Here is a 15,249-nt window from a genome sequence, read left to right as displayed (position 1 = left end):
GTGAAAGAGTCATGCTCAAAATCCATGAAAGAGAAAGGGCAACACTGCAGATCAAGGGAGAAAACAAAACAAACTGCAGATGAGGGGATGAGGAAGAGACCTGTCACAGAATGGATCAAAGCTAAGGGGAAAAAAAAGAAAAGGTAAATGCACAGCTGCAAGAATTAAATCCTCACAGGAAATATGGAAGGTCCTAAGAGTGACCATATTGAAAGTACAAAGCCTGGACGATCTCAGGGGCAAGGCTTGAGGAAGGGCAGAAAGAGGGTGGTATGATGGAACAGCAGGATAAGGAGAAGGCATATAAGAAGGATAAGAACAAGAAGGCATCCTTCAAAAATATGGAAACATGCCCAGAGAGAAAAGGTAGAGAGAATCATAAATTTTGGCACAGCAAATATAAAAACACAGGAAGGCAATAAAAAAAATAAAATAAAATAAAAAGATTTTGAGGTACAACTACCAAAAATAATCAAAACCCATAATAAATCTTTCCTCAGACACATCAGAAGCAGGAAGTCTCCCAGAGAGTCTGTAGGGCCAACTGATGATCGATGTGTACAGAGAGCACTTGGGAAAGATACAGCTGTTGAACAGAAACTAAATTAACTCTCCAAACTGGTGTGGGGAAATTCACATGCTGGGCCCCCTCTTTGTTAACAGCCAAATAACCTGTACAATTACAGGTAACTGTAGAGGAGGTGGGCAAGAAATTAAAGAGAGGAATCTAACAAATCCTCCGGACTACATGGCATTCACCCAAAAGTTCTGAAGCTCAGCTCCTAACAGTGGTGCATAATCTCTAGTTTAAAAATTGCCTTAGTGGGCACAACTGCATCACAGCAATTGCCAACCTGAAAGCTAGAAAAATCTGAAAAGAAACACAGAACTACAGAATAGAAAGCTTTAAATTTGTACCAGGAAATTTAACCAAAAACAGACAAAAAAGATAGGAATAGTGGTCAGTGAGTTAGAGCCAACAGGTCTTTCTTTTGAAGTTTTACTTTGCAGTCTTAGTGGGTTTCTTCAAAGGAGTGGGTCAACTGAAATTTACTGGGATTCACAAGATTTTCAACAAAATTCCTTGTCAAAGGAAAAATGAAGGTGCCATGATGTGAGATGGAAGCCCTGACATGGATACAAACTTTCTCAGAACACACAGTGGAGAGGGTAGAAGTAATTGTCAGTTCTCAGAACAGAACTCACACAGCTCAGGTGGGACCTGGTATAGGATGTATGCTGTTCAACACATCCATAAACAAACTGGAAAAATTAGTAAGCAATAATATGTGTTTTCTTATGATAAAAAGTTCATTAGGGTAGTGCTGATTAAATGAAATGCAGAAAGACAGTTATAAACTGAGTAACTAGCCACATAAATGAAACTTAATATGGATGAATATATGTATTTCACATTTGAAGTGATGGGATTTCAGGAGACCATTATTAGCCAGGAGCAAAACTTTGTGATTAGGACACTATTTTGAGACAAACCATCTCTCTTTGTTTTCCAGTTGATGCAGTTGTTTGTTAGGGATGCAGTGCATGCTACAAGTTTACAGGGACCTCAGAGAACTAGACAAGAGTATAGGAAAGAAATCTAATAAAGGCTAATACTTCCATACAAAACAGCTCAGGCTCAGGAAATTACCAGCAACTGTGTACAGGGAGAGAATTAGGGAATGTCATATATACTTGCCCTGATCTGATTCTCTCCTAGGCATTTCCTTACAACTAGCATTGGACACAAGACAATAGCCCAGACAAACTTCCGACCCGATGGATTGTAGTCATCTCTGATGGTAATATACTGTAGCATAAGCAGCCCACCCCAATAAAGAACCCCAAACCTGGGATCTGTCAGGACAGGTACTTCCAGAAGAGACAGGTGAGTGACATAGCTGTACAAATCTTGAAAATGTTCAAGTGCACAAAGGAGCTACAAGGATAGATGGGGTATCACACAAAGGGAGGATGGAAGAGCTTGAATTCTTTATTCTATACAAATAATTCTGAAAAGGATATGACTGCACTGTTAACGCAGGAGATAAAACACAACTGATCTTCCAGTAAGATGGAGGGGTGCAGAAAAACCTACTCATTTTTGAAAAGGTGCTTGACCAGTTCATGAAAGTTTAGATGAGTGTTGTTAGTTATACTGAAAGAAGCTTATATAGAAATAACAACACGTTGCTATGGAAATAACAACATGTGAAAACAAAAGCTCTCACTCATCCTGTGTAAGGGCACATCACCTTTCATTCAAAGAAAAGTCCTGCTGTGGTCAAGAAACACAGCCCTAGTACAACAGAAGACAGTAAATGGGGGCTGGATCAGTTCACATTTCTCAAAACCCAGAATATAAAAGAGAATCAATCTCTTTTGAAGACCATAGAAAATGCATGCTGGAGAAATTCTAGAGTAGTGAAAGCAGGTTTATTATTACCTATTGTTTCTATCACAGTTATACTGGGCACATGTTCTTTAATTCAAATAAATTACATAAGCTATTGATTTTTCTAATATTTTAAATCCAAAATCTCTGTTTTATTTTTATCTTCCCAAATAATTGTTAAAAAACTCTTTGGCACCTGAAGGCTGTGCACAGGCTGGGGAATGAATGGCATTTTTCATTCTTGACATTATAGTCATTTGCAATAGCGTAATATCAAATATTATTTTATATACTTCATCACTGCATATGTTCCAGAGTGGATGACATTCATATGAACTATCTGATCTAAGTGACAAATAAGATTTGGAGCTCAGTACCTCAAATCCATACAGAAACCTCAAGCACTGTTTCCAACCCTTGTAAAGAAATCTGCCAAAATCAGCATGGGGCTGGATTACTTAATTTCTGCTAGTAAATAGCAGGAGAGGGGGAAAGTGGAAGTTAACATTCCCAGTACAGATTTGATGGCCACTGCCTCTGCTGTACCAGATGTATACAGATATATACAGCCAAACAGGTAATATAGATGTATATATAAAATCCTATTTTCAGTGTTGTTTAACCAGCTACAAAACTAAACTTTGCACCGAAACTGGAAAAGTTGTCTGAAAAATTTCAGTCATAATTTTCTGCAAAAAAAAGTGCATCCAAACTACAAAAATTGTTAAAAAACTAACACAACAGCAAGCTGGTAACATTTGCAAAATGCCTCTTAAATACACATAGCAATTTTAATAAGCATCCTTTTTTTATGTTGTTTTACGTATTCAGAGCTAAGTCAGGAAAAAAAACAGCAGTGCTCATCTCTATAGGTGAGTATTTGGTTATCTGCTAAATGATGCTTCTGGGGGATAGCATGAAAGCAAGGTGAGAAGGCTAATTTTTGATGCCTGGCTTAGCAAAAGAGTAGAAGCATTGCTTTAAGACAAGAATTGCAGCACTAAATTCAAAAGTATAACTATCCATAAACAGATACAATGGACTTCACAGGTTTCTGTTAGGCAAGCTAGCAATGGAAAAAAACAAGTTAAAAGCAGTTTGTTTGCAAACAAAATTTTGTGTCAATATCCTTTCATCTTAAATGTTTATATGTTTCCACTAAGAGATAGGAGGTCAACATCAAAGCTTTTGTCAGAGGGAAAAAAAACCCAGAATAACTTATACTAACTGATTTAAAGATGAAACTCAAGATTTGATGCTTGTATTATTTGCTCCTGCAAATGGTTCCAATTCAATGTTTATTTCCTTTCACATTAAAGTACCTAGCATAATTAATACATACATATTCGTCAAAGTTCCTATATTGTGTATTACATTTTGCTTTCCTCTAGAGAGCTCAGCATTTCACATTTTGAATCCATTTGCTCCCCAAAATTCTCTGCATACTATTTTCTTTAGAGTAATATATTTTACACAATTAAAATGTCCACAAAAGAAGCAGACTGGAAACCTTCAGTGAATATCATTGTCACAGTGGCTGAAATGGACTACAAAATCAAGGAAGATTCAAGACCATTTTACAAAAACTTGACTTTTAAGGTAAGTCGACATGCCTTAATCATTTTGGCCAACAAGGTGAGGTGAGAACTCCGATTTCTCCAATTGTAAGTTCAACAGCCGAAATAAGTCTGAAAAGGTCATGTGTAAAAAGGCATAAAACATTAATCTCATAATTTTCTGTGCAGCTTATTAAATGCCTGGAAGCTATAACAGCAGAGACAAATTGAGAAACTTTCCGACCTTTCTCTGGTAAAAACCCGTACAGTTATTTAATGAAAACCCAAAAGGTTACCAATTATTTTTCTAAAAAGCTTGTCTTCCTCAGACTGGGAATTTGGTACTGCCCTGTGAAGTTAGTTTGTGGAAATGCTTCATTTGAGTGCATTTTAGGTGTAATAAATCCATTGACTTATTACCTGTTTTGGCGAGGAGGGAGGAAGACTCAAGGGGAAGCAAGGAGAGGCAAGTGAGAAGAAAGACAGAGAAAACAAGCAAGCAAACAGAAAAGCACGTATGCATGCACTGAAGGTGGGCACACTCAAAGCCTGCATAAGAGAGTGACAATCGCAATTTGTTGATCGATCTGATCCAGTCTCAGGCTTCAGGACACCTGCTAAAATCAGCAGCGGTACAGGTGAGCCGCTGTGCCTCCCGCAATGGTACACACGCACCAGGGCGCGTCGAGCAAAAGTGAGATGCCAGATTTTGTGTTAGGTAATTTAATGCTCAAATGTTGATGACCTTTCTTGGCTTAAAGCCCAAAGTTTAACCAACATTTTGGTAAACCCCAGAATTGACTAATGTTCAAAAAATGTGGCCTTTTTTAATTTCTTCACATGCTTTGAGTGTTACAAATCAGATGCAGAACGCTGGTGTGGTCAAACTGATTTCAGTTTAAAATAAGCAGCTACCTAGCTCGTTTATTATTTTTGTATATATTACACAGCAGAAAAAAATATTCACACATAGAAGTATTTCTTTGGAACTACTCAGCTTTCTGTGTTTCAAGTATTAAATATAGAACGAATTTTCGGTAGTTAATTAGTGAAGCAGTTGCTGCACAGCAGTATGACTAAATTTATATTTAAAAATTGGGCTACATTCAGAAGTTCCTGTAAATGTGCTTTTATGTGAGCAAGTCTCACAGATAAAATATTCTGATGATCAAACCAACTAGATGGACCAATGGTTTTGATCATACACTTTTTGAACAAAGCCTGTTAAGATTTCCACATACTCACACAGTAAAAATCTATGAATGAAAGATGAGCTGTTGGAGATTTTAAAACAAAATCAAAGACAAAACTATCAAGGTGGGTCAGAAAGTTACCTGTAATTGCTCGTGTGTGAAAATACTGATGGCACACAACTATTCTTCCCCAGAAAAGTATAATCTTTTTCACCAAAGCAAATGAATCAGCAAATAATGTCCACCCAACCACAAAATTCAAATGTGAATAGAAGCTAAATATTACTGAAGAACTGAAAATTGGTAGATACAAAACATCACCCATAAACATTTTATTCCATACGTTTTTACTACTATCTTTCAAGGCATTAAAAGGCAATATGGCCCATTCAGAATATTGTCCTTTATGAGTGTTCTTACTATTTTTGTGTGAGCCATTCCCAAGGGAAAAGGATAGCTACATGTTTGAATTCTTGAGTATCAAGTTGGTAGAGCCCCCCAGTTTCGTATCTTTTATTCCCTGAAAGACCTCTCAAGAGTTACTTGCTTTATTTTAGAAGTCAGTGCTTGTAAACTTTGTTCATCGTGTCAGTTCTACTTATTGCAAAATATGCAGTCATGACCAAGTGCAGAAAGTAGTAATAATTAAGGATAAAATAGTGTCCAGGCTCCATAAATCTCAATCTCTGGTTTTACTAGTGAATGACTTGCTAGAACTCTGTATTAATAAGCTTACAGGTGCTGACTTCTATGAGGTTACACATGTAGAAAGTTTCAAACTGGATTTGGTTTCTGTCTCCTACACTCTGTTCAAATAAGATCACTCTGGCTCATCACTCATTTGCCCACTTTTCCTTGATGAAAGAGTGAATAGTCTGTAGGATCATGATACTTAAAACTTCGTTTTCTGGCTCTTGAAAACACTAAACAGTAATTACTTGGCCTTAAGTACTTCTATGAATAGATACACGTTTCTAGATTCATTACAATCTATTATGTCATTGCAGCAGAAATAAAAGTGTCATCTTGAGAAGAGAGATCTCCAGGCAGCATCCCAATCATCCTAATCAGATTGCAATCATTAGACTAATTTTGTGCTCATTATTAAATTAATTAAGAAACATGCAGGGGTCAAGTAGGGCATGGCTTGTTTGTTTTCAGCAAGTTATCAAACTTTTAGTTTGTGATTTTACTTCATTTGTCCTTCAGGCTCATTATCTTACTACTGGTTGCCAAACCACATTCTGCTTTGCCACTTGGATGATGCTATTTTGGGTTGTGATCCCTGTTTTCAGAAGCACTGCCTTTATCTCGGCACATAATACTATTTTTAAAGTATATCTGATGAAAAAGAAACCATAAACATTCACCTTCTTTGCTCACTGAGTCAGAACAAACATTCAGCTCTTTCAAGTATCTCGGGAGCCATCAAGCCCACTGTAGATGGGCATCTTGCCTTCAAAAAGCCCTAAAGACTACAATAAATGTCCAGTATGTTTCCATAAGAAATCACCCGCAGTTAAGTTCCCCTTTAGTTTCAAGCAGTTTCATAATACTTATTCTATTGCAACATTTGTGCCTTTTTACTGTCCAGACCGTGATTCTTCACGCTGCCAGTTCCTTTATCTTAATCAAAAAGCAATTTCAGAGGCAAAAGTATTTGGGGCCACTGTGCCCCAGAGAATCCTTAGTGCATATTTGTTGTTCTGACCCAACATTCTGTCAGTGCCTCTCAGAAGTAGGATTACTTAAAATTAATATAGTGCTATAGCCAAGATATACTAGTATTAGTTTCATATTTTAAAACTTTCTGTGGCTTCTTATGTCCATCCATGGATGCTTTACTTTCGATTATAATTGTTCCTCCTTTTTATTCTCTGTGAAAACTAATGAAGTTATTACTGAAACTTCCAGATTAGGATTCAATTATTGCAAGCTTTACAGGCTTCTGAATTTGCACTCCCATATATTATGAAATGCTGTTTGTATTTTCTTTTTATCTGTGTTGACTAGTTTTTGTAATTCAGTCAGGAGACGTTATTTTAAAAGGGGGAATAGCAGTAAATAGATAAAATAGTATTTTTTAAAAAACATTATTGTCACATTTAAGCATAAAACCGCTACCTACCTAGGGTATGTTTGAAGATATTAACACGTGTTTGTGAGATCAAGGTCCTGTATTAGGAGGAAAGGCTATGAAAAGAACACAAGTTATTACTGAATAAAGATTTACTTAAAAGGGATGTTGAGGCTAAGAAATTAAAGAATACAGAATGTAATGTCAAGACACTGAAGGGATGGAAATGTAAGGGTATGTCTTTTATACAAGAGTATTTGGGAGGGAACTACTCTTAGAACCAAATTCTTATTTTGTTTTCAAGGTAAAGTACTCACTGAATCAAAACAGTTGGAATTTTACTAACACTGTTACCAACATATGCCAGTTCTATCTTCCATTAAAACTGGTTTTTTTTCTCCCTAATTTTAATTCACCTTGCTTATCAACTATTTCCTTTAACACATCAGAGAAACCCTCAAAAGCTCACTCTACGAGTTCATACTCTGGAATTTACTGAATTTTTACTCTTTTCCCCTCTGCATTTGAAATGCATAAATAATTTCTAACACTGTGGAACTTAGAAAAGAACTGTCTTTAAAAGTATTTTCAGAAGTGAAATTTAAATCAACAATATTTTCACGATCCAAAGCTGTTATGAAGAGGAACCTATCTTTGTATCACTATCAGTAATTTGGTATTCCATGCATGATGTTTATGAGAAAAATAACTATTTGTATACAAGCTGTGAACATGTATTCATTTTGAGCAAATTGAAGGTACAGAGCAGGTCATTTATAAAGCACATTAAAGCCTTTTCCTTTAATTTTCCTGATTAGCTTCTTCATAGAAGTCCTTGCTACCTTTTCCTAAATGCGAAATAAACACTGCATTTAAGAAATGAAGATGAAGACAGTCTTTTTTAGGCTTTCAAGCCTCTTCCAATACTTTCAAAATTGTAGTCCTATGCATTCCACTTGCATTTCCAAGACATAAATAATAATTTTATATCTTCAAAATATTTCAACAAATTTCTTTTTCTAGTACAGAATCCTAAAAACTGCCCTCGTCTTCTTTTTTATCAACATATCATCACACCCACTTAATCATATAACCCTTCAAAGTGTAAAATAATTTCACCTTGGTATTACTTATACTCCCTCTACTCTGACCTGGTCGGGCCCCACCTGAAGTACTGTATCCAGTTCTGGGCTACCCAGTATAAAAAAAGACAGGGATCTCCTGGAAAGAGTCCAGAGAAGGGCTACGAAGATGATTAAAGGATTGGAGCATCTCCCCTGAGAGGATAGGCTGAACTAACTGGGGCTGTTCAGCCTGGAGAAAAGAAGAATCAGAGGGGATCTGATCAATGTTTATAAATATCTTAGGTGTGGGACACAGGGGGAAATGGCCAGCCCCTTTTCAGTGGTCTGTGGAGACAGGACAAGGGGCAATGGCTGCAAGTTGGAGCACAGGAAGTTCCGCACCAACATGCAGAAGAACTTTTACACAGTGAGGGTGACAGAGCCCTGGGACAGGCTGCCCAGGGGGGTTGTGAAGTCTCCTTTGGAAATATTCAAGACCCGTCTGGATGCCTATCTGTGTGACCTGTCCTAGGGAACCTGCTTTGGCAGGGGGGTTGGACTTTATCTCTGGAGGTCCCTTCCAAACCTTGCAGTTCTGTGAATTGCTATGGTCATGTGTCTCAATAAAATTCTTTGTCCTTTACATTTTATCCCTGTTTTTGAACTAGTAAAAGTGTGTATATCAACCATGCATGTCTGGTAGTGATGATACAACCTGTCAGCTAGAGGGAAGCTCTGTGAAATAATCTGTCATCACTCTTTTCTGGAAATAAACTATAGCTTTCAAGGACTGGTGGAAAGCAGATACTGAAAGAAGTTATTGAGACAACAGGCTCAGTATCCTGCATTACAGCAGCAGGTGCTTTTTGTATTTCCACTTCCTTTGGCCCTCCCACCATGCCTGTATGAAACTCACCTTTCCACCCTCAAGCATGGAATTCACCTACAGATTCACCTATTGCCTAATGCACTGTACTAAAAGTACCTTGATGACACTCAAACCATGCTTTGGAATTAAAAGAAATCTTTTTAAAAAAACCAAAACCAACCTGTTTTAAAGATGTCTTCTCACTTTAAAAATTGCTTTTGTTCAGTGTCCCTCTCACTCTGCCCTAGATGGGCAATAAAGTTTGGGTTATGTCATTTCTGGCAGGGAAGTTAGACTAGCTGATCTACTGAAACCCCTTTCAACCCCAACCATTCTGTGATTCTATGATTTGCATATGTCAAGTCTTTCCATAGGTCCTCACCTAGAGACAACTATGTTCTTTGTAGATCCACAACTGAAAGAAAACTTGATATATATATATATACACACACACATATATATGTACACACACACATGATCTGAATAACCACTGACAAACAGGAACTCAGGACTTCATCCCTGCCTTTGTGAGCAGGACATATTTTAAAGCCATTTTAAAGCAAGATAGCTAAAAGTAGTTTACTTTGCAAAGTGTTCTACTCTATATAATACTATTTCCATGGTAATAAATGACAGCTCTGCCTGCAGTGATCTTACATAATAATTCTAGCTTTTTATTTTCAAAAGCTAATGTTCTGCTGCAATTCTCTTGCCACCAAGGATCAAGAGTTTTCCATATTGTCGTTACACGTGCCTGTTACTGATAAAACATTTTAGTGCCAGGTTCACAAAAACCCACTGTATAGTATAAAAGGTTTTCCTTTTTTCCCCATTCAGCTTTACTAACTGTTGTTACCCACACATGCATATTTGATCCATTTGCATATAAAAACATCATCTATACAATGAATGAAGTTTACAAGGAAAAAAATGTACTTACACTAAAGAAGTATTTGCAATGCTACTTTTTACCATGATAAGGTGCTTCTATCACCTCAGAGCTACATTTCAACAGTTACTCAAACGATTTTGCCAGACAGACAGAATTCACCTTGGAAGAGATGGGGTTTGATAGTACCAGAAGGAAGACTGTAAACAGTTGTATACCCTTGGACATCACACAAACGAGCGACAAACACAGAACACAAGAGCATTATGCATATTCAGTTGGCATCAGAAGTCTGTAAAACCATAAACTGCTAGGTATGAATACTCACAGCTCTTAAGAAAGCCACCAGAATTCGGAGGGAAAATTATGTCTTGGGTATACCAGGGAAAGTTATATAACGCTAGACATGTTTAATCAATTATATTTAAACCCAAACACCTACTCAACCTAAAAAAAATCATTTGAGATTACATGTATGCTTCTGCATTAACATTTCCATTGAATTTGTAACTTCTTCCTTCACTGCTGACTAAGTAAGCTAAAAAGCTGCAAAACTGTATCTGCATGGGAGGCAACGCACTTTCCTGGTTGGCAGAACATGTTTCCCAGGCACAATAGTTTTGTTTAAATAGCTTTTGTGAGTACAAAGGATGCTGGAGAGCTAACCCTTTTTGCCTCCAGCTGCAGCAATGTGCTGCTATTGCAGACACAGGTACCATTTGTTTCACCACCATTTCTGTCACCTGCACATCTAACACTATGTGGACAGGGAATGTAACATTCTGCAGAACCAGCAAGCAAATGAATTTTAACTCTTTTTTTCTTTTGCCTTTTTAATGCTGAAAAAACCCCCAAGTTTCAAAGGAGAAAAGCAAAAAGGGCCCTGATGTTTTTCCATGCTCATATGAAATGTTTACCATTTATTCTTCTCTAATCAAAATGCTTTCATTTTGCCTCTAACTACAGGCTCTTCTGAATTTTGAACAAGAACAGACAAGAATCTTCCCAATGCTTCTTTTTCATGTCATATTTATTTCCCTTTGATATATTTTTTTAATGAAGATTCTATCATTAATCACATAAATCACAAAAGTAGATAATTTGCATGCAGCATGAGAATTCCATACCTTATGTTGGATAAAGAGACCATAAACCAGAATATTTTTCTTTTTCACTTCCTTTGCAAATTTCTTGATGCTAGTTAGTTCTTCCATCCCAATGCTGAAAGAAATATTTTCTGAAATATCCAAGTGCATCTGCAAAGGAACAGAAATGAGGAAAAAAAGTATATTTTTTCAAAGTTTGTTATTTTAGACTAACATTTTTTAATATCTTCTTTTAGTGTGTTAAGCTAACAATGGTTTTTATTTGTTCACTTCCCCTAATATTGAATTCCACCACTTAAATATTGAGTGACATGAAAATTATTTCTTTTCAAAGCACAGTGAAACTAATGTGTTCTGATGCATTCTTGCATAATGTTCTAACTGCATATTAAAAATATTTAATTAACTTAGAAAAAAGCTAACATTCTAAGTTCCAAAGTAACTTTCAGACTTTTCTTTTTTCCTTGTTCTGTTCGGATATGAGAAAAATTCGAATGTTTTTCTTACAGTTTTTCAAAATGGAACTTCATTCTTTGAAGATTTACTTTTAACTTGCTACCCCTTTAGTGCCTAAATTTGATTAATGTCAAGGTAACACAATCAAGTTTAAAGAGCAGAAACTACTTCAATAGAAGGTAGCGATATGAAGACCCTGAGCTCTTGGGGAGGGAAAAGCAGGTCTCATACCCAGTGGAGATGCTCAGGTCTTACAGGACCTGGGCTGTAATCTCCAGGGTCTCTGAACCCTTCTCCATGGCTTATGAGTTCCACAGTTTCATCAGTGTAATTCACAAAGTCTCTATTAACTGTAGAAATCAAAATTAACGATGATGATTTGAAATGTACAGTTAAAGCATCCATTAACAGAAGAAATACCTTTACCCTTAAAAGAAAGGGAAAATATTTTCTGGCTGAATGATTCCATCTATATAAAACTTATCCATAAGTAAATACTACAGAGAGGTAGGAGCTTAGAGGTAGCCCCAAAGATCTGTGCTTGGGAAAACTATTTCAAGCTCCCTTTGTACCTTATGTTCAATTGCTTGTGACAGATAATAGATTTTTACCCGTTTCCTCTTGCAACACTTTTAAAAGATGTTTACTGTCTAAGTGCATATTCACCAGGAGGGTGTGTCTTCTACCACACAACAATTTTCAAACGCTCATAATTTTGTTAATCCTCTTTCTCCTGTAACATTACTTTTCCTTTTTCTGCTATGGCCAGACACAGGACTTCAGTTGTTTCTTCAGCTTACAGATGCCTCCAGTCCTTTTACTGGGATAATTCTCTCCAGTCTACTTAAACAGACAAACTGGCACAACACCACCTGTCATTCTTACAACCAAAGCAGCTCAACATTGGAAGGAAAAATAAAATGGATTATTTTAATTATCAGATTGTTATGAAAAAAGTTACACACGTCCTGAAATGGAAGAATAGACAAGAACTTTCCAATTACACCAAAGTCTCTATTAGAGTGTTCCTGATTATGAGGTTAGAATGGAAGCAGTTAGCTGCTTCCCTCATTTATCCTTCAATTCTTCACTACCAAGAACAGTTTTCTTTTGAGAATAGAAAAGAATGTTTCCCGTACAGCTCGTACCTACAACCTATGTATTGAAATGCCATCATGTGCTTAAAATTCTGAGTCACAATTGCCCGAGAAATATTCATGTGCCCTTTTTCATCAAAAGAGAAGTGTTTTACAGGAGTTTTCACTAACAGTGCAGTCAGGTTTTATGTTAAATGAAGTACAAAGCAAAGAATAAAGCTGAAGAGAATCCCACTCATAAGCCTTAGTGAAGAGGACACCTAACATCGCATTTAATTAAAGACTGCTGAAGAAGTTTCTATCCCCCAACCATACCATCTGTAATGAGTTTTAGGGAACAGAAATTTAAAGGACTTAAATAGTTCCCAGTGATTAATATGAGCCAATGATTTGTTTAGCTAATTCTTAAGTTATTTAAAATGTACTTTCCAGTCCTTTCTCTTTTTTTTCCCTTCTTGTACTCCTAAAATACAGTGTGGCAAGTTGATGAAATTTGAATGTGTAACCGAAAATTACTTTTTATAGTTAGGGTCCTTCATGTTTAAAGATTCTTTGAACAAATGGATGTGTATCCATCTTTTAGATGTTTGCAACTGCGTCCATCTAGTTACAAGACTTTTCTCCTATTTTCAGGAACAACTGATGGATCTGGAGAGTACAGCGAAGAGATTAAATGTATTGTTTTCTCCTAAGGGTATTTGACAAGGTGTCCACCTAAATAATCTGTACATGCTGCAGGCTGCTTAACTAAGCAGGCTTTCATTAAAAATGGGGCTGGGTTCTACAATGACTTCGAGATCTTAGGGGCAGAACCTGAGTTTCGTGGTGAGCTTGTGTAAGCATTATTTGCATTCATACCTGTTTCTCAGGAAATATTAAGTCCAGAATATTTACAGCTACAATCATTAAAACCACAGCACAGAAAAGAAAAAGCCGCTTGCTTTTGTTTCCACTGAACGTCTGAGCAGACCACATCATTTGCAGCCTCGCCAGCAGACACAGAGCCCAACAGCAAAGCAGGAGTTAAGTCTGACATGACTAGCCACAATGAGTCTTTTACAGTAATATAACACTAATAAATTGTCATTTGTTAATGCTGGTTTATTTCCCAACAGCAAGCAGTACACTTGCTGAAGATGCACTTCACAGTCCAACTTAAAGTTCAAAATTACAATTTTATTCCAAGCTAGCAGCATCTCTTGAAACAGTTCAAACCTAGTCTGACATTTAAAAATATTTCCTTAGATGCTTTCTACAGTAACTTATAGAAGTTACCTACCAAAATAAGAACCACTGGGTATAAGAGAGGAATATTTGATTCTTCCAGCATACTCACTAGTTGCTGGGTTTCTTGAATGGCATACTTTCTATCCTAAATGAAAACAAAAGTTTAGAATTATTAAAAACACAACAAATATTTAACAAAAATGCAATTCAAGGATCTGGTTTTTTTTAAAAAAAAAGATACATCACTTTGGGCAAGGGGGAGTTGTGTTTGGTTTTGTAGCCATTTGCTTGGTTTTAATATATTTCTAAAGATTTGGTCTGGTAAAGTTACGTGGTTTTGAAAAAAATTGTATTAATAATATCACCCTTGAGAAGTATGTATGTGTATATCTATATCTATATATCTATCCTTAAGGGTCTTGAGTGGTTTCATAGGCGGTTCACCTAAAACATTCCCATTCCCACAGAGGGACCCAAACGCAGATTGCATGGCACGCGTGTGTCCAAAACAGGCTACAACGGCAATGCATGGTTAGATGACTACACATACAGCACACCACTTGGAGACAAGTTGTTTCAATACAATGTATATGAAAGGAAAACATAAACTACTTTTAGATGTATCCTTCTTGTTCAAGATTCATGACTGCTTTAACAACATACCCAGCCAGGAGAGAAAGAATGGATCAGTATCTCAAAGGTCTAGTTTGGTGCACATCAGAAACACCAAGCATCAAAATGGATAGACCAAGAGAACAGAAATAACTAACAATTTATTATTCAAGTATGTAATTATTTTTTGCTATTACTAATCCATTTAAGTGCAAAATTAAAAGCATGCATCCTTACTACTTACGTTTATGCAAATGAAATTGTAGCACTGTCCTGAAAAGATGTCATGTGGATTGCTATCATTTTTGCTTAGAGGTATTGATACAGCTTCAACCTGATTAGGAAAAAATAATATTATGTGAAAAATTTTACTTTAGCCTTAACTATCTGCTAAAGCTTCCACTGTTATGGCAGTTTGTTCATACAAATTATTTAAAACTGGTAATTATTTCCATTACGAGAATTAAAAATTGCCCAACAGTAAAGCATGGAGTCCAACACCCTGCAGAGATTTCTGCTGCTGTAGTGTACTGCCAGGGAGAGCCATTCCAGAAACAGCCCTGAACTATCAGATACTGATGTTGCTGCTTGGGTTGGGATGTTCAAGTGGTCCCAGAGATGAAAACACTGATCACAAGATCAAGGTGATTTCATTACTTTCTCATAGAATGTGTTAGGCTGTAAAGGACCTTTAAAGGTCATCTAGTCC

General features: G+C 36.6%; 1 protein-coding gene across 1 annotated transcript in view; it reads right to left on the bottom strand.

The window, feature by feature from the left end:
* The window catches only part of CRPPA (CDP-L-ribitol pyrophosphorylase A), a gene marked incomplete at both ends in the record, with an annotated part of 119,183 nt that overhangs the window by 34,481 nt on the left and 69,453 nt on the right, over positions 1-15,249 (bottom strand). The window contains 3 exons of the mRNA XM_084260220.1: positions 11,170-11,298; positions 13,981-14,073; positions 14,785-14,874. Of these exons, the coding sequence (XP_084116346.1) occupies positions 11,170-11,298; positions 13,981-14,073; positions 14,785-14,874 (312 nt within the window). The remainder of the gene's footprint in view (positions 1-11,169; positions 11,299-13,980; positions 14,074-14,784; positions 14,875-15,249) is intronic.

The sequence above is a fragment of the Gallinula chloropus genome (genome assembly GCF_964237585.1).
Source record: "Gallinula chloropus genome assembly, chromosome: 2".
Taxonomy (NCBI): Eukaryota; Metazoa; Chordata; class Aves; order Gruiformes; family Rallidae; genus Gallinula; species Gallinula chloropus.
This window is presented reverse-complemented; position numbering and strand designations above follow the sequence as displayed.